Raw genomic sequence first — 22,145 nt, 5'->3', positions numbered from 1 at the left:
TCCTCATTGCTATCACTTCGGCGAGGCATGTCTCTGAGCTCAAGGCTCTTACATTGGAACCACCTTACATGATCTTCCATAAGGATAAGGTGCAGCTATGACCTCACCCTGCCTTTCTTCCCAAGGTGGTGTCGACTTTTCATATCAACCAGGATATCTTCCTTCCAGTTTTCTTCCCAAAACCTCATGCCAATAGTCAGGACCAGCGGCTTCACTCCCTCGATGTTCGTAGAGCTCTTGCCTTCTACACTGAATGTACGAAGCCGTTCCGGAAAATGACGCAGCTCTTTGTCGCGGTAGCAGAACGGATGAAGGGTTTTCCGGTCTCCTCCCAGCGGCTCTCTTCTTGGATCATGTCATGTATTCGTGCTTGTTATGATCTGGCCGGGGTCCCGACCCCCCATCTCACCGCTCACTCTACAAGGGCTCAGGCCTCGTCAGCAGTCTTCCTGGCCCAGGTGCCAATCCAGGAGCTCTGCAGAGCTGCTACTTGGTCTTCAGTGCATACATTTGCCTCACACTATGCCATCGTTAGACAGGCATTTGGTAGGGCGATCCTACAATCCACGGTACTTCACTCCGACCCCACCGCCTAGGTAAGGCTTGGGAGTCACCTAATTGGAATCGATATGAGCAAGCACTCGAAGAAAAGACGGTTACATACCTTTGTAACTGTTGTTCTTCAAGATGTGTTGCTCATATCCATTCCAAACCCACCCTCCTTCCCCTGTGTTGGAGTAGCCGACAAGAAGGAACTGACGGGGGTGCTGGGTTGGCTGGGGTATATATCCAGTGCCATGAAGGCGCCACTTTAGGGGGCTTCACAGCTGACCCAACTGGGTGTTGCTAGGGTAAAAGTTCTCCGATTGCCATGCACGCGGTGCGCACACCTCATTGGAATGGATATGAGCAACACATCTCGAAGAACAACAGTTACAAAGGTGAGTAATGGTCTTTTTTCAAGGGCAGTGTGAATTTGGGGAATGTGGACTGTACTTCTTGTACTCTCTGTTACACATCATCTTAGGTCAAAACCAGTGGAATATATATTACAAAGCAAGTCAGGCCACGCACATATGCAAACTGCACTTTATACCTTGGTTTTTCAGAGGAACAATAATTCTGACAACAGTTGCTTGTGTGGTATTTGTTCAGTGTTATTTCAAGGTTTTTTTTCTTTGTATGGTTTTCTCAGAGGAAAACAAAACCTGATAAAACAGGAAAAGACTATAAACACAAGGAGGAAAAATCAAAACCTAAGGAAACTGAATCCTGAGGCTGATTCTGAAAGATGAATGATATAGTTTTTTCTACGCAAAAGAATTAATGGACACAAATCTGACATCAGGAATCATAATACTCAAAAACCAGTGGGAGAACACTTTAACCTGTCTGGCCATTCTTTGACAGACCTGCGGGTGGCTATCTTAAAACAGAAAAACTTCAAAAACAGACTCCAACGAGAGACTGCTGAGCTGGAATTGATATGCAAACTAGACACAATCAACTCAGGGCTAAATAGGGATTGGGAATGGCTGAGCCATTACAAACATTGAATCTATCTCCCCTTGTAAGTATTCTCACACTTGCTTTTTATCAAACTGTCTGTACTGGGCTATCTTGATTATCACTTCAAAAGTTTTTTTTTTTTTTTTTTTTTTTTTCCTCTTACTTAATTGGCCTCTCAGACTTGGTAAGACAACTCCCACCTGTTCATGCTCTCTGTATGTGTGTATATATATCTCCTCAATATATGTTTCACTCTATATGCATCCGAAGAAGTGGGTTGTAGCCCACGAAAGCTTATGCTCTAATAAAGTTGTTAGTCTCTAAGGTGCCACAAGTACTCCTGTTATAGTTTTTTGGTACTTCAGTTCTGCATTTCTTATTCTGATATGGTTATATTTTCTACTTTGTTTGACTGTTTTAACATCAAAGAGCAATTGGATTTCCAGCTGTCTGGATGACGTTTTAAAGAAGAAAATACAGGTGACTAGTGCATTACTTGATCTATTTGATGTTTGAAGTGTTGCTGTAGTGAAGTTTTTCATAGATTCATAGACTCTAGGACTGGAAGGGACCTCGAGAGGTCATCGAGTCCAGTCCCCTGCCCTCATGGCAGGACCAAATACTGTCTAGACCATCCCTGATAGACATTTATCTAACCTACTCTTAAATATCTCCAGAGATGGAGATTCCACAACCTCCCTAGGCAGTTTATTCCAATGTTTAACCACCCTGACAGTTAGGAACTTTTTCCTAATGTCCAACCTAAACCTCCCTTGCTGCAGTTTAAGCCCATTGCTTCTTGTTCTATCCTTAGAGGCTAAGATGAACAAGTTTTCTCCCACCTCCTTATGACACCCTTTTAGATACCTAAAAATTGCTATCATGTCCCCTCTCAGGCCAGGTCTACACTACCGCGGTAGTTCGACAGCTGGCAATCAAACTTCCGGGTTCGATTTATCGCGTCTGGTCTGGACGCGATAAATCGATCCCGGAAGCGCTCGCCGTCGACTGCGGTACTCCAGCTCGGCGAGAGGAGTACTGCGGAGTCGACGGGGAGCCTGCCTGCCGCGTGTGGACCGCGTCTGAACCGCGGTAAGTTCGAACTAAGGTATGTCGACTTCAGCTACGTTATTCACGTAGCTGAAGTTGCGTACCTTAGTTCGAATTTGGGGGTTAGTGTAGACCAGGCCTTAGTCTTCTCTTTTCCAAACTAAAGTTTTGAGGTCTTTATCTCCAAAACCCTATTTTTCATTTATTTATGATAGGACTAGATAGTTACTGTTTGTCAATAAGCCTCTTATTTTAGCTGCCATTACTGAAAGATGCATGTCTTCTAAAAAGATAAATAAAAATCTCTCCTAGTAACTGGAAACCTATACTGATCCCCTTTGGATCAAATATACCTTGAAGACGGATGGGAACAATAAGTCTTCTGAGTCTCACATTAGTGGAAGTTAGATAACTGCAGTTCTGAACATGGTCTCTTTTATTCTGAGCATCAAAAAGTACAGTGTATTTTAGTAAGTAACCAATTTTTTTTTAAAAACGCCTTTTGCATGAAAATGCAAAGCATATGTTCAAACTCAGCTCTGCTTTCAGAAGATAGACGTCTGTAACTCTTCCTTAAACATGCCTTCAAAGTGTAGATCTTTTGCCATGAGCTCTTCTTCCACATCCTCTAATGCCCACTGATGATCAGTCAATTCCAAAGCTTCCCATTCCGTCTACAAGGAGAGTAAATAGAAGGGGGGGAAGAAAGAGAGGCCTGAGTATTAAAACAGTTTTCTTGTCACTTCCTGTGCATATTCTCTTCAAGGATGGTGCAATGTCCTGTTTAAATAAACAGGACTATGCCCAATTTCACACTCCTCCCTCAAAACAAATACTTTCTGCATGAAATTACTCACAAGTAGTCTACTCTTATGTTCTTCTATATCTGAAAAGTTGGTTAATTAAAGCATTTCAGCGATGTAAGGCCTCTCATGCTTACAAAGAATTTGAAAAATGAGTTTTTTCTTCTTTCTGAAAAGGCCTCCAACTTTTTGGAGTGCTGTTCTTCCTCTAAAACACCTGAGACTACAAATGCCACATTGGCTGGATTTGTTTGTCTCCAGGAGGAGCAGTGCCTCTTGGCAATTGGGTAATTCACTTGGGAGACATTGCTAAGTTTAGCTGTATCTCTCAGAATTCTGCAGGCCTCATGTCAGAATTGATGACATCCACAGTGATTGGGGCTATCACCTCTGCAGGTCCCAGGAGGCTGTCCCACACGGTAAGACTGGAGTAGGCTGCTAAGGCTGAGTCTCCTGAAGACCCGCTAAGGTGAGCAGTACCAGGGCTGCAGGTGGAGCATCAGTCTAGCACAATTTCTGCCCAACTTCCACACAGGTCCCATTTTCACCTCACTGACATTGGGGCAGAAGTCCCTGTTACTTCCTGAGTCATTAGCAGTGTAATCAGTTACAGTGTAACCATACTAAGCAAACACATGAGAATTCTATTTTTAAAGACATTCTAATGCAGTTGTTTTGTTTGTGGCTGAGCTTATACACAAGTCTGTATTGTAATGAAACTTCTCTATTCTCAGAAAAATAAACTTAGGATGACTTAAATTATCACAGGGAAGAAACAAACATGCCAGAAGTCTTATTTGCCTTTTATAAAAACAGGCAGGTTCTAGATTCTAAAAAGTCATTGGGGGAGGGATAGCTCAGTGGTTTGAGCATTGGCCTGCTAAACCCAGGGTTGTGAGTTCAATCCTTGAGGGGGCCATTTGGGGATCTGGGGCAAAAATCTGTCTGGGGATTGGGCCGGCTTTGAGTAGGGGGTTGGACTAGATGACCTCCTGAGGTCCCTTCCAACCCTGATATTCTATGATTCTATGATAGGTCCATCAATGGCTGTTAGGCAGGGATGGTGTCCCTAGCCTCTGTTTGCTAGAAGCTGGGAATCAGCGACAGGAGATGGATCACTTGAAGATTACCTGTTCTGTTCATTCCCTCTGGGGCACCTAGCATTGGCCACTGTTGGAAGACAGGATACTGGGCTAGATGGACCTTTGGTCTGACCCAGTATGGCCGTTCTTATTGATGTAAGTAAGAAGTTGCCCAGCACTCGTTAAGAAGTGGCTGGAGTCCAGCATACTTCATGGACATGGTAGTTTGTCTTCTCTGAAGAAGACACTGATGGTCGCTGAGCAGTGCTCCCAAGAGTGCTCTCGCTTTCACCAATCTTAAGAGGAAAGGGTCTCTCTTGTATGAGAATGTGCTGATGAATGGTCAAAATTCTGATCAGGAGGATGGCATCACTGCTTCATTCTGCATCTTCAGAATCAATGAAGCCACTGAGTTTCTCTGCTGAATTAAGGTGAGAGCTCTTAGCAGCAAGAGGCACCTGGGTCTGAGGTTGGGCAAAGACAGTCTAGGATGAGATAGCCAGGCAGGATTTGGTGACTGCTATCAAAGCTGAGAAGGATCTCTTGATTTCCTTCCTGCCTGTGGCATACAGTCTCAAGGACTGTGACAGAGGATGCTCACCTCAGTAAGCAAGGGATTAAACTGACTTCCCCTCTTCCCTTGAACAGGTGTGGAAAGGAGGAGCTCCAGGTTTAGGGGAATAGGTGAACCCCAGGCTGGGGAAGCTTATGTTTGTTTTGCTAATGCTAACATGCCTTGATTTAAACAGGAAAAGATTTTTCCAGCTGAGAAAAATCCTTGCGGATGATTACTGTCCTTTTTCTGCTGAGTCACCCCACCAGTTACAAACTCCTTATGTTGTCACACCCCAATGGCCCCCTCCCTCAAGGGGTCCCCCTGGGGAAGGCAGATCAGCATTGTATATTGCTAACGCTGTTGCAAGCATCACAGGGCATTTTGGGGAGGGTCAAAGGTGAGAGTGTGGAATGGAAGATTCCTTTGCAGAGTACAAGAGGCCAAGAGGGGGAAGGAGGAAGACAGCAGAGAACGGGTTAACTCAACACTGTAGCTAGCTAGCGCAGTCCGACAATAAGACGTAGCTACACTGGCCCTAGTCCAAGATCACGGCGCTAGACAAGAAATCTGCAGCTGCGTTTATCTCCCACTCAGCCACAAACAGCCATAGAAAAAGTACACTAAACCAGGGCTGTAAAAATAAACACAGGCAAGACAACGAGGGGGGGAAGCAAAGCTGCGCGTCCCTGGAGCTGGTGTGTTTTGGGAAAGTTGAGGAGACCACAGAAAGCTGGTTTGGACTGGTACAAAAAGCACCAGAATCAGGTCGCGGAACAAAACACCCCCAAAGGAACCCTGGACTTAAAAACCCTCCTGAGAGCTGGAGCAATTCGGAGATCACAGCGGACCCCGGATGACTTGGGCCCAGGACAAGAACTTCCGTCCACCTCTTCTTCTTACACCCAGGCTTGGCCAGCCTTGGGTCATGCGTGTGTAAGTATGAAAGTGGCTTAGGGCTTGGGGCACTAATGCTTTCTTCCCTCCTCTGAGTGACGTGGGGAACACCCCAGCATTCTCCGCTGTTATTTTATTATTTTATTAATAAAGCTTTAAAACTTAGACACTTGGTGTGTTTCGTCATCTCCTCCCCAAACAATCCTGTGGCCTCAGCCTGATCAGCTGATGCCTCAGGCAGATTGGTAACAAAAATCTGTCAGTTTTGTTGAAGAATTGCGGGGGGGAGGGGGAGGCCTGCGGAGCGCACCAACTGTTCTGCCCTTGGTATTTCATGTTTGCTATGCCTGGCATTGTTGGTATTTCATGTTGAAGATTTGATGATTACAGGTGTGCCCCACCCTCAGTTGTAGCATGGCTGAGAACCGGAGAGGGGTTTAGCATTGTTCTCTCCACCCTGGTCAGTGGGAGAAGGGTGCAGGTGGGTCTACCCCGGGTCGTAAGAGTGCCAGGTAATGGGAGGAGGTCTTAGAGATCCTCGCTCCAAGCGAAAGGGAAAATCCTTGGTTCATACACCCTCAGCCGTTGTATGCCTGAGTATAAGAGGAGAACTTAGGGTTTCTTGCTCAGCCCAGGGGGGGCATTTGGTGTATGGGCCTGTTGGTGTCACTAGGCATCACCCTAGGTAACTCGGGGGGGGTGGTGGTGGTGGTGGAAGACCACGAGAGTCGATGAAGCCCCCCCGCACTAGGCCAAAGTGAACCAAAGCCCCTGCATGTTAAACTTTACTAACCTCACAGGCCAGCAGCTGGGAAGCGGTAGTGATAAGGGAAACCTACATGCTTCTAGCTGAAGGACAAGATTACTTGCAGAAGGGAACATAGTGAACAAGCTACGCAGCCAAGTCGTTTAATGTAACTACTGCAGGGGGAGGAAGGGGGGAGGTAGGGAAGGGAAAAAAATAATAAAAAGGGAAAACTGCTTGTCTCAGTGTGCTTGATTTGAGACATGCTGGTCTCCTAGTGCCTATTCAGAGCTCTTGAATAAACTTTGTCTGCTTCTCCTCCCTGGTGTGTTCATTGGCGCGAAGCACACCGGGCAACGAACCCCGCTGTTGCCCCCTCGGGCCCTCTGTGCCGGCAACAGGCCCTTGGTGATATTGGACCGAGTAATACGGAGGGAGGCTTAGCGTCTCTCCCTCCAGCCCAGGGAGATGAACATAGTAAGCCCCGGTGCTGGCGTGGGCAATGTAAAATCTCAAGTAATTAAAAAATCTTAAGAAGTGTACTAACGGATTGTAACAACATATTTAGGAAACAGAAGGGTACAACTGCAGACTCGGGAGTCCTGCAGTCATGGGCGATGGCATCAATGAGGGGTTCAGGGCTGGACGTACGGGCATTCGGGAGCGCGGACATGATAGTCCGGCTGCCCGGTCAGCTGGCATCACGGGAGGCTGGTGGACCTGATGCCTGAGCCACGGGAGAGGCAGCAAAGAGGGACGGGACCCTGCTGTCTCTTTCCAAGGGGGGTGAGGACATCTCCCGGTTGGAGAGGGCTCTCATCAAGGTGGGATATAATCCCTGGGGTTCCGTAGTGGAGCTTCCGAAAAGAGTGCAGACTTGGTAGGACTTGTTAGACCTGTATGCCAAGTATAAAAAGCAGAAGGGTAAAAACCTAGGGGCAGCTGTAGGATTAATCTGGACTGCAGCAGCCATGTGGTATCAAATGTTGTTGGGACAGAAAGAGGAGTTGGGGAGAAGGAAAAAGGTGTGTACCCAACAGTTGGTGGAAATTGAGCAACTGAAAGCGCAAATCACTAACCAGGCAGCAACCCAGGACTATGCCCAGGACAAGTTGCAAGCCTTGAGACAGGACTTCCAGGCGGAAAAGGCGGAACACACCCACCTGGAAGCACTGGCTAAGCAAGTACCGGTCCTTCAGGGACTCGCTAAAGATTTGACCATTCGTGCCCAGCATACACCGCAACGGCAGTGTGCTCGCCATGAAAAGGAAATTGAGCAGTTAAAATGTCAGTTGACCACGCGTTCGGTCCAGGTGGCCAGTCTCACAGGGGATGAATCGGGTGACCCTTGTGAGGGCTGGCTTTGATCTCTCCCTTTGTGAGGATCCTCAATTTTGGGCGGAACCTTGAAATTGGAAAACGGGTTAAAAGCCCTAAGGGCATAGTGGCAGGAGTAAAAAAAAAAATATAAAAAAAAAAAGTAAGTGCAAACATGGGAAATTTGATCCCTAAAACAGTACTTATAGTAAAATCTAAGTTAATTAAGATGTCATTTTTAAAAATAAGCAAGTAATTAAAAATAAAAGTAAAAAATTAACTCTGCAAAAGCTAAAAAAAATTAATCAATTAAGAATTTTTTAAAAAAAATTTATAATTTCTTCGCAGCTATTCTAAAAAAAAAAAAAAAAAAAAAGAGGGGGGGGGCTCTTTTCCCAAAAAAAAAAAAAAAAAAAGGCTGTAAACAATCCAGGCAAAAAAACTCTGTCCAATTAAAATCATTTGACTATGGACAACTTAGTCAAATTTATTTAAAAAACCTAAGGGGGTTCTATTGGAACTTAACTGCTCCAAATGTATTAAAAAAAAAAATCTATATACAGCTATGTAAAAACAAAGCAGTATATAAAAAAAGGGCATTTTCCCCAGGACATATATGGTATAAATTATAAAAAAAAAAAAAAAAAAGTGCAAACCTACCATGCTACTGAATTAAAATCCTATAAGGGCTCTAAAGGGATCCACAATAGGTTGTGTTTTCCTTTTCAAATCACTGTGTTTTAAAAGCAAAAAAGTTAAAAATTAAAAGTAATCAAAACTCTGGTAAAAGTTAATTATGTACCTTTTAAAACACAGTCTCTTGCTTAAATCCAAAAGCAAGCCAAAAAGCATCTGTGTCAATGCAAATTACCTACCTAATAAAGGCAAAAGCCTTTAAAACCTGGCCTGCCTACAAAACAAACACAGAAAAATACGGGGGTGATTCCTCTGTTTTGCTGGCAATCAGCAAGGGTATTTATATATATAAAAAAATATTTTAAGCAATAATCTGCCACCCCCAAAGGGGTAGAAACATGTTCTTTTTGTCTTTCAAAAAATCAGAAAAAGCTAATACCAGCTAAAAAGCAACCCAAAATACCATAAATCTACTGTCACAATAGAAATTGTGTTTTGTGTTCTATGTTTTGTCTTGTGTTGTTTGTTGTGTTGCTAACACTGTTGTGTACTAAATGCTGCAAAAAAACATCCTCCGGCAGCAAACAACATATTAAAAAAAATTGGTTTTAAAGCAAAAATTATACATACTATAAACCTAAAGGTAATTAAAAATAAATTAAGCTCTCTATCCCAGCTACAAAACAGCTTAACACAAAAACAAATTGGAAAAAGGGGGCCACTCCCTGGAATCAAAATGAATAGAACCCTATGCCATAATGGACCGCCTCAGCCCACTGGTAGACCATAGTAAAAACAATAAAAAATTAAAATCGGTACATGTTTCACAGATTAAATCTTTTGCATAATTCATAATGTCTTGAATTTTTTACAGAAAAGAACTCCTGGAATTCAAAACATAAAACGCTGCTCAACCGCTACTACCTCCAAACCCATAAAACCTCAGTATAAGGATATTTTGGGGAAGATATTTTGGGGAAGCCCACTGCCATCTCTCCCCTGGCCAAAAATAATTCCTCTACCACATCCTTTTAGTCATCCAATGACGTGGGGTAATCTTTGGAAATGATTAACTCTGGATGTCCAGTGGGTGGGTCCGTACTCCACTGTGAATTGCATCCCCCCGATAGTGTACCAGCTTCAGCTACCAGGCAAACTAAAATGGGCGCATGCTAATCAGCTCAAAATATATGTTTCTCCCTAGGTTTCTGGTCATGGCGTGGTGGGCCTTGGTTGTGGACCAACCACCTGCCTGGACCATCCAGTTTCCAGCTATCCATGGAATTATCTAAATAATTACAATTATAAAAAAAAAAAAGGCTCTCCAAGGTTCAAAGCCACCGATGGGGTTCGAGCCACAGTGTGGCGCAAGGCTGGAGGGGGGGGTGCCTGGAGGCAGTGCATAGTTCGAATAGACACAAAAGGGCCACAGCAAAATACCTGGTGGGTGGCCCCGGACCTCCCTGGTTCCTCATGTGGTGGCCTGGAGCGGAATGGGAGGCCCTTTGGCAAGCAATAGCAGCCCCTGATCCCTGGATGCAATATTGTTGTTGCGACCTCTTAAACCAGGCAAACAACATCCATAACAAAAGCCAGGAAGGGCGGGAGCAAAACTAATAATGTACAAAATTAATCCTCTATGCCTCAGTTTCCCCAATAGAAACATTTACAATGTTCTTTTTCTTCTTTTGCTTTGTAAACAGGACCAGGCAGTAATAGCGAGAGCCCAGGGACACATCTCTATGGAAATCCTCGGGTGTCCGATGCTTTTGTCCTCCTTTGTTAATTTGACCACTGTTCAGAATTGGCCATTGTAAAAAAAAAAGGTCAATTATCCATTGGCGGCGGCAGGGGGTGGGGGGGGAATTGTGACTTAGCATCCTGGGAAAGTGGCATCACGTATTATCTGGGATTGGGTGGTCCATCACGATGTGTGGGAGGTGGCTCCCCCCTCCCCAAGGACACGGCTAAGCGGTATGTGCTGACTACATCTACGGACTATCAGCACATATGGATTGCAGAGGGCAATATAAAGCACCCTCAAACAATGTATAAAAAAAAGGCAATGCCAGGCCGCTTTTATAAGGTGGGTCAACACACCTGCTGGGAAGGGGAGGCATCGGGATACGCCCCCACTAAAGCCCATATGTTTACCAATACCTCTACGTGTGTTTAAAGGACCACCTACCCCAGGGTGCCCTTTAATTTGCTGTTACGCTCTCAGGCATAAAATTGTTCGGTGTATAGGCCCACAGTTATGCAAAATAGTATTAACGTTTCTAATTATATTGTGTTTAATTTTTTATGGATCACGCCCAATGTTCTCCTTCCATTAATGCACACCCGGGAACAACCGTGTTCCAGACAGATGCCTCCTCCTTCACGGTGTTACAACACACATTTAACCTGGAGAAAGCTGCCTTTGCCACTGCCATTCGAGTGGGGCATCTATGCCAACAGGAGAATGTGTTATGCTATGTTACTAATGAAGCCAAAAGTCATTATTGGCTGGTGTATGCAATTGTTGCTCTCCTAACAATTTTGTGCATGCTGTATTGCTGTTTATGTAGGAGACCAACAGTAACCCTTGCCACCGTATCAGAGAGAGGATGGAAACCTAAGTGGTGACCCCTCCCAACAAAATGTTGATTCGGGGCCAAGGGGAGGACTGTCACACCGCAATGGCCCCCTCCCTCAAAGGGTCTCCCTGGGAAAGGCAAATCGGCATTGTATATTGCTAACGCTGTTGCAAGCATCGCAGGGCATTTTGGGGAGGGTCAAAGGTGTAAGTGTGGAATAAAAAATTCCTTTGCAGGGTACAAGAGGCCAAGAGGGGGGGAAAAAAAGCGAGCAAAGAACGGGTTAACTCAACACTCTAGCTAGCTAGCTCAGTCCAACAATAAGACGCTACGCTGGCCCCAGTCCAAGGTCACGGCGCTAGACAAGAAATCTGCAGCTGCGTTTATCTCCCACTCAGCCACAAAAAGCCATAAAAAAAAAAGGACACTAAACCAGGGCTGCAAAAATAAAAAACACAGGCAAAACCACAAGGGGGGGGGGGAGAGAGCAGAGCTGCTCATCCCTGAAGCTGGTATGTTTTGGAAAAATGAAGGAGACCACAGAAAGCCGGTTTTGACTGGTACAAAAAGCACCAAAAACAAAAGTCGCAGAACAAAACACCCCCAAAAAACCCTGGACTTAAAAACCCTCCTGAGAGCTGTGACCCCAGACAACCTGGGCCCAGAACAAGAACTCCCATCCACCCCTCCCCCTCTTCTTACGTTACACCCAGGCTTGGCCAGCCTTGGGTCATGCGTGTGTAAGTATGAAAGTGGGTTAGGGCTTGGGGCACTAACGCTTTCTTCCCTCCTCTAAGTGACGTGGGGAACACTCCAGCACTCTCCACTGTTATTTTATTATTTTATTATTTTATTAATAAAGCTTTAAAACTTAGACACTTGGTATGTTTCATCATCTCCTCCCCAAACAATCCTGCGGCCTCAGCCTAATCACCTGCCTCAGGCAGATTGGTCACAAAAATCTGTAACAATATCACCCATAGCTGGTCTGGGAATAAGCCTTGAGTTCCTTTTTCTGACTCCTAGATTAAGCTCAATTTGAGACAGGTTGTCTATGAAGTATGAGATTACCAGGCAGTGTGGAGCAGGGGTGTTCTGGGGATCGCTCATCAGTAAGCAGTGGCTAGACATTGGTTGTGGTTTGACTGGTCCCTCCACAGGTTGGGCCTGTGGCTGAATGGTGTCTTTCACCAAGGAGCTCAGGAAACTCACTGAATTAAAGCATTTTCAGGGGCAGACCATCAGCCTGACTCCCTTCACACGCAGCAGCGTGGTAATGCTCTGGCCATGGTTTGTGGGAAGTGGTGGGACCAGGCTAGTGGTGGTGGGGGGAGGAGGAGGCAGTTACTACACCCATTACATTTCCATTAACCAGAAAGGGAAGTCATAGGAGTGTCCCGGTGTGTGAGTGGGTACAGAGATTGCTTGGGAGAATCGTGGCAGTCATAGTTCTGTCAGGTGCAGGCAGACAAGATAGTTCTTGACATTGCAGGCCAATGCCCCAAGTACCAGTAATTGTGTCATCAAGCAGGCAGAGGTTGAGTAGCTTTTCCAGGGATCTCTCTGATTCCCTGGGTTCAGGCTTCCATTATTTATGCTTTCCTTCTCTGCCTCGGTCTTTCACAAGGCAAGTTGAAGCACGTATGACACATAAATACCTCACTAATTATCTGGAGGATGGTGTGGACTGCACCCTCACCAAGTTTGCAGATGACACTAAACTGAGAGGAGTGGTAGATACGCTGGAGGGTAGGGACGGGATACAGAGGGACCAAGACAAATTAGAGGATTGGGCCAAAAGAAATCTGATGAGGTTCAACAAAGAGTCCTGCACTTTGGACGGAAGAATCCTATTCACTGCTACAGACTAGGGACCGAGTGGCTAGGCAGCAGTTCTGCAGAAAAGGATCTAGGGGTTACAGTGGACGAGAAGTTGGATATGAGTCAACAGTGTGCCCTTGTTGCCAGGAAGGCTAATGGCATTTTGGGCTGTATGAGTAGGGGCATTGCCAGTAGAGCGAGGGACGTGATCATTCCCCTCTATTCGGCATTGGTGAGGCCTCATCTGGAGTACCGTGTCCAGTTTTGGGCCCCACACTACAAGAAGGATATGGAAAAATTGGAAAGAGTCCAGCGGAGGGCAACAAAAATGATTAGGGGGCTGGAGCACATGACTTATGAGGGAAGGCTGAGGGAACCGGGATTGTTTAGTCTGCAGAAGAGAAGAATGAGGGGGGGGATTTGATAACTGCTTTCAACTACCTGAAAGGGGGTTCCAAAGAGGATGGATCTAGACTGTTCTCAGTGGTACCAGATGACAGAACAAGGAGTAATAGTCTCAAGTTGCAATGGTGGAGGTTTAGGTTGGATATTAGGAAAAACTTTTTCACTAGGAGGGTGGTGAAGCACTGGAATGGGTTACCTAGGGAAGTGGTGTAAACTCCTTCCTTAGAGGTTTTTAAGGTCAGACTTGATGAAGCCCTGGCTGGGATGATTTAGTTGGGGATTGGTCCTGCTTTGAGCAGGGGGTTGGGACTAGATGACCTCCTGAGGTCCCTTCCAACCCTGATATTCTATGATTCTCTTAGGCTCAAGTTCTATTAATCTAATGCTCAGGCTTGAGAATTTTCTGTTCCTGTCAGTCATGCCCAATCTTTTCTTCTTGAGTGACGGATAAGCCTCACACTTGGAGCTTCCCTACCTTTAACAATCGGCATCACAGGACAGCTCTCTGGGTTTCCAGATGAAGCTGTCAGGTGCTGATGAAATCCTACAAGACTTTTACAGAGAGAGCTTGGAATGATCCATCTAGGAGTCCAGCTAACCTTGATCTTCCCTGAAAGTTCACCTGGCTGTTGTTTCAGTCTGTTATCTTTGCTCATCAGCAAGTAAGTTTTTCAATTCGGGCACTTTAACTCTCTAGTGCTGGCTTCACTAGCTTTGTTGGATTTAAATTTGAGCGTCACTAAACTCAGAACTTCTGAGTGCTCTTTATGGTTTCTGTCCTTGAGCTACCTTCCTGATTGTGCTCTCCTCTGCCAGGCAGATAAGGATACTCCAACCTTTGATAACTCATTCCCCTGACCACTTTGGTGGCTTTTCATAAAGATGAGGTTGTGCTTTCGCCTCAGCCAAAATTTTTGCCAAAAGGGGAGCAGATTTTCATCTGAGCTAGACCCCTCTGCTGATTTTCCCCCCCAAGCTCCATCACAGACCTGCTCCTTGAGTTGGGCTTGTGTTCAGCTTCACAATGACCCAACCACCTCTTTTGTGAAGTCATCCAGGTTATTTGCTGCACTTGGAGGAAGGTCCAAAGAGGAAAATAAATGAAGAGCTTATCCAAATGGATCCTCTCTTGTATTCAGACAGGCCTGTAAATATCTAGGTTTACTTCAGATGACCAGAAAGCCCATTCCACTAACACTATGGAAGCTTCTACTTTCTATGTTAGTCATATGCCAGCTCAGATTTGTGGAAAAAGTGTTTGGATATCATTATGCAGAACTACTCTCTCAATGCCAAGGCACAATGGGCCACTTTGAAAGTGCTGTTCTGTAGCTTGGAGTGCCAATGAAGAGGAGCATTTCCTCCTGAGGTGAATTCTTCTGCTCTGTTAATCTCCAAGAACAGGGAAAATGTGGAGGCTATTTCATGAGATAGCTAGGCTACTTATCTATAACAGGAGTTAGCAGAAAACACCTCTACCCCGATATAATGTGACCCGATATAACACGAATTCGGATATAACGCGGTAAAGCAGTGCTCCGGGGGGACGGGGCTGCGCACTCTTGCGGATCAAAGCAAGTTTGATATAACGCGGTTTCACCTATAATGCGGTAAGATTTTTTGGCTCCCGAGGACAGTGTTATATCGAGGTAGAGGTGTATTACCTTCATAGATCTCCATTCATCCTCTTTCCTCACTCCTTCAGAGGACCTGTGTTTTCCAGGCAGTGAGTAAGGGAAGAGGGGCTACATGCAGTACACAGGTTTGTAAGAGTACAGCACACAAAAGTGAAGTTGGAAATTTAAACAATACTGTACCTTAAAGGCTTTGTTAGTATCTGCGGGCATAGCCATTGCTGCTCCTGTCATCTGTTCCTGCATCACCCTAGATTGGTCTGCAGCTGCAACAGAGAGAAACAAGAGTGGATATTTACTTACTCCACATGGACAGAGAGCTCTTGAAAGCACTGTACCACCAGAGAAGAAGTTCTGGATCCGAACTGTAGACTAGAGAGTTGCAGGCACCTACCCACCATGATCATGCTATGCTGACTCTGCAGGATGAAAGTAATGTATGCTCATGAGGCAGAGTGGAAAGGAACATTTTTCATCTGCTAATTCCTTCCTGAGTCATGCTGAGCACCAGTGCAGGTGTGTGAGTAACTTTCCTCCATGTGCAAGTTTACATTTTGTCCCCTTGCTGACAGACCCTACCTTCTCCAACTTAATGGCTTCCACAGATACAAACACCCAACCTCAGACTCTCCACCAGTGCAGGAACTTTTTAGCATTCCCACTGACTATTTGACTAGGCAAAAGGCAAAGTGGCATAGCTACACAGATCTCCAAACTGAAAACATTCCATGGAAACTTATGCTAAAATGGCTAATGGCCAGAAACCATGAAGGAAAAACAAAACTCAGCTTGAACAGGTGAACTGCCCATAGTGAAAGGTTTCAGTAACCTTCTGCCCAGAGGATGCTCTTACTGAGCCTGCAATGTCCAGAGAAGCTGTGGGGAGAATGCTATTACCCCCTTTGGTGGTGGGTTCTGCCCAGCTTTCCCACTAAAGCATCACTTTTCTTGGTGTAAAAACCTGCAGTGACTTAAGTGGAGTGAACCTTGATAAATGCAAGGTAGGGAATCTCTGCTAGCCTGCACTTGTAGAAGTTTATAAACCAGATCCAGCTGCATGGCCCTGTTTGTGTCACTCAAATAATAAAAAGCCGGTTGTGCTTGGCCCAGTGGAATAGTAGTAGTTTCATTTTGGGAAGAACTCTGCTCTTACTACCTCCTTGGTAAGTGATGTGGGTTACCAGCTGTGGTTTGGTTTTTTTGGGTGACCATTGACCAGCAGCTTGAAGGCCATTTGTACTTCTCTTAATTCCAGGAGACTGTAATCAAACTTCCTTTAGAAGCTCAATTACATGAATGGAAACATTTTCTAGGCTACATGATACCAATCTGATGGGCTGGAGAGCCTGGCATTTTATGACTACATTCCTTTGAGCATTGTGCCCAAGATGCCAACTGTGCAGTTTGCACTAGTAGTGGAGGAAACAGCATGTCCAGCTCAGAGAAATGAATTTCTGACTTCTGGGCAAATAGCTAATGGATTCAGCGTGCAGTTGCAAATATGGCACCAGAACTGGCAGACTTAGAAGATCCTTGGCTGAAAACTCCTGGTCTTATACTAGAAGAACCCAGTGATCTCATTTTAGAATTCTGTCCATGGAGAATTAAGCAAGAGCTCTCCTTGTGCTGAAGGACTACCAGGTGAGAGTCTGCTGTTGAGTTGGGCTGGAACAGCTCGTCTCATCTATTATCAGACTCAGGTTCTGGAAAAAAGATTTGCATATGTTGATTAAAGTAGGGTCTACTGTACAGCCTGAGGAAGGCCAGCTCCACTCACCCAGATATGGCAGAACACCACTAGCTTTTCTCCCTTAGAGCTGCAGCATCCACCATCTTCTTTGTGAAGGGTTTGGGGGCAGTTACCAGCCAGAATGGCAGAGGTCTGTACTGGAAGAACAGTCCTCTGGTGACTCTTGGGACCTGCTGATGACAGAGCTCTGGGGATCTCAAGGATTGATCTCTTTTGTGAAAAGGATGACTGGAAAGGCAGTTTAATTCTGTTTATTTTAACAGGGGATCTTCAGAGAAGAAAAACTGAGTTTTGTGGGGGTCTCTCTCTAGCTATCTAATCCCTCCTAGGGATGTAACTTCTAATGCAATGGAGGAAAACTGAACACAGCAACAAATGATCCATCCTGTGGCCACTAAGCCATGCTGCGGCCACTAAGCCATGCTGCCTGAGTCAGCTTGTAATGATCATTCATAGTCCTTGGTGGGGACTTCACATCAGGGTTTCTCAACATGAGTCAATGATTTTTAAATAGGGAATGGGGAAGAGTCTTTTCTCAGAACCATCCTAAAGATGGACATGACAATCCCTAAAAGGGCAGAGCCATGGAGTCTCAGACTGATGACTACAGACGGCCAGGCTGAGCCAATTTACCCCCCTCTCCTTTGTCCCAGACTGAGGCCTGAAACAATGAACTCTTAGGACCTTGGCTGCATATTCTTCTGTAGTAGCACCCACCATCCTGACATTTGCAGCCACTATTGCAGTTAGTACAGCAGCCCCTGATGCTTTGATGTAAACTTCAGTTTATTTTCTGCTGTTCCTATTCTTCCAGTGGATCAGAGATTCTGACTTGGAGGCACAAGAGTGAACTGTAAAAGTTGTTGGGGAAAGCTCCAGGAGTTTTGGGGTTATTGCCTGGTGTTTTGGCATGAGTCTCAAACCCAATAGCTGCTTCCAGCTCTTTCTGTGAGGTGGCTGAGGCTTACTGAAGTGGGCAGGGGCTGCAACTCCTGTGTTTCTCTCCTCTATGAGCAGGGGCAGAGAGAACTTTTATATATGAGGAGCAAGATGTGAACTCCTAGTTTCCCAGCCAAGAAACTTTTGACAGCAACCAATTGTCCCTCTGCTCCGCATCTAGCTGCGAAGACTAGTTAAGTCTTTGCACTTTTCTTTAAAGCCAAAAATCCAAGCAGATTTAGAGTGATTTCTCCCCACCTGTTTGAGGCTAATGAAGGAAAAAGGAATGAACTACATCCACCCTAATTGAATTGGCCTCGTTAGCACTGACCCCCCACTTGGTAAGGCAACTCCCATTTTTTCATGTGCTGTATATTTATACCTGCTTACTGTATTTTCCACTCCATGCATCTGATGTAGTGGGTTATATCCCAAGAAAGCTTATGCCCAAATAAATTTTTTAGTCTATAAGGTGCCACAAGGACTCCTCGTTGTTTTTACTGATACAGACTAACACAGCTACTCCTCTGAAACCTGGAACTATGGAAGGTTATTAACAGTCAGTGAATGGGCAATGGAATAGACTTCCAAGGCTAGCCATAGTGTCATCCATGCAGCAAGGACAGTGGTAGGACTGAGTAACATAAGGGTCTAACAGGACAACTCATGACTTTCCTGGTCCTGCTGGGAGTCTAGTATTCACTCAGATGAACTCTCCAACACAAGCAGAAACCAGTTAATTAAATAGAAACAATAGGGTCTTACCATTATCTTGACCCAGGATGAGCGTGTAAATGCTTCTAAGTCCAAACACATTCAGGAAGTACCATGAAGCAGAACTCACCCTGACAAACCAAAAAGATTAGATTTCAGCTCAATGAGTGCCTGAATGAAGGATGCTTATTTTCTAATCTCACTTCAGGCATGCTTGTACAGGCAGAGGCACTCATTCATTCTAAGCTTTTCATAAAAAAGTTCCACCATCCCCAGCCTGTGATGTATTGATTAAAAAACAAAGCTCTTACCAGGATGCATCCAAAGTGAGCAGCTCAATTCCCTGCTGCAGCATTGGTTTAAAGCGCAGCGTCAGGGGAAATGGTACCTTTGCTGTAAGGAAGGTAAACAAGACCATCTCATAAACAATGGTAAGCAACTGCAGAGCTGTTCCACAACCAGCTGTTTAGCTAAAAAATGTTAATACATACAAAGAGGATGTATACAAAACTCACTTATTTTTTAACTCCCAGTAAAAGTCAAATTTTAAAGGTTTTTTGAAAATAAACCAAATCATCACCGCTATTAACACATCCACGATGGACAAGAATCATCTCACAAATGGCAGGAGTAAAACGAATCCCAAACTGAAGGAAAGTATATATGTTTGGAACCCACTGCAATAGTTACTTAGTGTGACTTGACTCCCGTACATGTGTGGAAGGAAACCTACTCTGCCAACTTCAAATCTAGGCAATAAAAAAAGTTCCAAGCAGTTTCTGGTGCTACGCCTGCTCTCAACTGCACCTACCAATGTCTATATTTCACAGTCACATTTTGTTATTTTAAAAAAGTGTTTCTCACTCCACTGTCATTGAGTGAACGAGCCATTGCATCAAATGGAGTGCAACTCTGCCACAAATACTAAGTATCTCCCATTCCCTGCTAGATGTTAGTGGAGGTCTGCTTAATCACAATTGTGCCAGTAGGCAGGGTGGATTTGATTTAAATCAGGAAGACTCGATTTAATCATGGATTTCTACATAAAAGTGCATTCTTGTTGGTTGTTATAACCTTAATACATATTCTTCACAACTCAGAGATAGATATAGGTTTCATTTTTAGAAGGTACACACTATACACTATAGTTTTACAGCTATATCAAAAAATGAATGATTGTTTGGTTATTTCATTTACCCAAGGTAATTGAAGCAGATATTTATGAAGTCACTGGGAGGTTGTAGTGGGGCAGCTCCCCCACTCCAGCGGAAAAAGGGTTAAAGTCAGCCCTGGGAGAAGGTTGTGGCTGAGAGCTGCTAAGCTGGGCTGATTGGGGAAGCGGCTGCAGCTGGGCCACGCCCCAATCAGGCCACAGCTGGCCTGTATAAAAAGGCTGTGAGCCACAGGCCCAAGAGAAGTCTTTCTTCAGGCTGGGAGATAGCAGGGCCTGGCTGTCTGCAGAAAGGGTACTGGGAGTGAAGCAGGGCTGAGGAAAGGCCAGAGGAGCAGGGGAGCTCCAGGCTGGCAACTCCCCAGGCTGCAGGGCCTGGTCCTAGGCCCACAGAGGTACTGGGTGGTAGAGGAAGGCAGCTGGTCCAAACCCCCCTTGCCTATGATGAGTGGCTTTTATACTGCAGTCTGCCCCAGTGAGCGGGGGCTAGATGGTGACTGGCAGTAGCCCACGACTGAGGCAAGGTGGAGGTAGAGGGTGGGGATTCCCCAGGGTGGGGAGACCCGTAGAGACTAGTAGGGGTATTGCCAGGGGGCAGCCCCGGGGTAAAAGGGCACCGGGGTCCGGGAGGGACACAGGGCCAGCTACAAGCGGGACACCGGTCCTACAGAGGGCGCTCTGAGGCTGGAAAAGAGCTAATTCCCTGAGACGCAGGAGGCGCCACAGAGGTGAGTCGTGCACCTTTACAGAGGTGAACTATCTCCAATTCAACAGGTTAATCATTAATATTTGGAGGATTTTCTTGCTATGCTGTATTAGGAGAACATCACAAGACAGACCTTTAAATTGTTTTATTTAACTAAAACAACAATGTTATGTATTCTGGATTTTTTTTCTTCAACAGCAAACATAATATTTTAACAGAACATTCAAGTTTTTTAAAAATCAGTTTTTGTTTTAGTTAAAAACCGTTTTAACAAACATAGTTAAATGAAATATTTAAAAAAAACCCTGAAAATTAAATCGACTACGTCAGCCAGGTCAACATGAGAAACTTAAACTATTGGCTTCTGCAGCTAACTCAGTCGTCTTCACCTTCATTTTCCTGTTTGTTCATAATCTGGAAAAGAAAAACAAGCTTTCCTGCTTTTTCAGGTCCCAAACGATTTCTCAATTTGGAATGAATTAGTCAAAAAGAAGAAAATATTCTTCCTACACCAGCAGAAGATGCTACTGCTGTTAAAAGTGAGATTATCACTTCAACAGTCTCTGAATCCAGGTGCTTGAGTGACTTCCACCAGTTCACTGGTGTGACTTTAAAACATCATCATCAAACATATATTTCTTGAATGGTTCACCCTTAGCTCTGAAGTTTATTATAGTTGGCATTATGGAGGGATGATTGCTGGATGTCCATGTCATAGCCAACTCCTCTTCTTCAGCAGTTAAGGTTTGACTCTGGTACCGAGTATTGAGAATATTTGCAAGAAAATGAGCTGGAGATAGTGCTTGTCCCATTCGTTTTTTTTTTTAATGCTTGTAATTTAACTCTGTCATTGCCTATTTCTCTTTTTAAGATCTCACTCAGTTCCTTCCAAATTTCAACAGCATCGGCAATAAAACAGCTATTTCCCTGCATTTTGTTCAAGGCTACAGGAATAGGCTTCAGGATACTCAGCATGTGGTCAACATTTCTCTTAAGACCAATGTTGAGAACTTTGGCTGTGACAGTGCCATTTATTTTTTTTCACGATTTTGTTCACAAACTGTCCTCGGATTAGGCCAGTTCTTGATATAGTACTCAAAACAGTCCACTACTGAGTTCCCTCGCATGTCTTGTGGGAGAGTTAGCTTGGTTCCTCCCACTTTTTTCAGAGCAGCTGATGCAAATTGGTTGTTACGGAAGGAATTTGGAATTTCAACATTAGCCTTTATTTCTGGAACAATGAAATCTTTGGCTAGGGTTAGGGTTAGGGTGCATCAAATAAGCACTGCAACCATACATTATTAGCTTGGGATTCTCTTCTAAATTTCTTCTCATCTTGGATACATTTGCAGCATTGTCTGTGACCAAGCTGCGTACTAGACATTTGAATTTTTTTTCACTGTTTGTTATAGCTTTTACTGCTACTTCTTGTAAGTATTCTGCTGTGTGTGCATTTCCTGATGTATCAATTGTTTCTGTAAGGAAGACATTCCGTTTTTCTGTTGTCACACAAGCACATACAACAGGATCATTCTGGACATTGCTCCACCCATCAAGACTCGGGTTAACAATTTTACCCTCTAGACCTTTTGCACACTGCTCAATTTCTCTTTCATACACTTTATCCAGCAATTTGCCTGCGACATCTGCTTTGTTGGGTGGACTGTATCCTGGTCTTAATACCTAAACCATGTTAATGGTTAATGAAGTGTGGGTTCTCAATTATATGGAAAGGAGAGTTCGTTGCATAAACAAACCGGGCAATTTTTTTCATCAATTACCTCTTTTTGTAATCTGCTGGTTCTTATCACAAACTTATCTATGTTTTTTTCTG

At 44.6% G+C, this 22,145-nt stretch overlaps 1 protein-coding gene across 1 annotated transcript in view; it reads right to left on the bottom strand.

Annotated features, from left to right (window-relative positions):
- Nucleotides 1–2,981: 2,981 nt before the first annotated feature.
- The window catches only part of EMC3 (ER membrane protein complex subunit 3), a 31,615-nt gene continuing 12,451 nt past the window's right edge, over nucleotides 2,982–22,145 (bottom strand). The window contains exons 6-9 of the mRNA XM_065407880.1: nucleotides 18,746–18,827; nucleotides 18,486–18,565; nucleotides 15,215–15,297; nucleotides 2,982–3,233 (exon numbers count right to left, since the gene is read on the bottom strand). Coding sequence (XP_065263952.1) covers nucleotides 3,105–3,233; nucleotides 15,215–15,297; nucleotides 18,486–18,565; nucleotides 18,746–18,827 — 374 coding nt within the window. The 3' untranslated portion in view covers nucleotides 2,982–3,104. The remainder of the gene's footprint in view (nucleotides 3,234–15,214; nucleotides 15,298–18,485; nucleotides 18,566–18,745; nucleotides 18,828–22,145) is intronic.

Source organism: Emys orbicularis, chromosome 7 (assembly GCF_028017835.1).
Source record: "Emys orbicularis isolate rEmyOrb1 chromosome 7, rEmyOrb1.hap1, whole genome shotgun sequence".
Taxonomy (NCBI): Eukaryota; Metazoa; Chordata; order Testudines; family Emydidae; genus Emys; species Emys orbicularis.
This window is presented reverse-complemented; position numbering and strand designations above follow the sequence as displayed.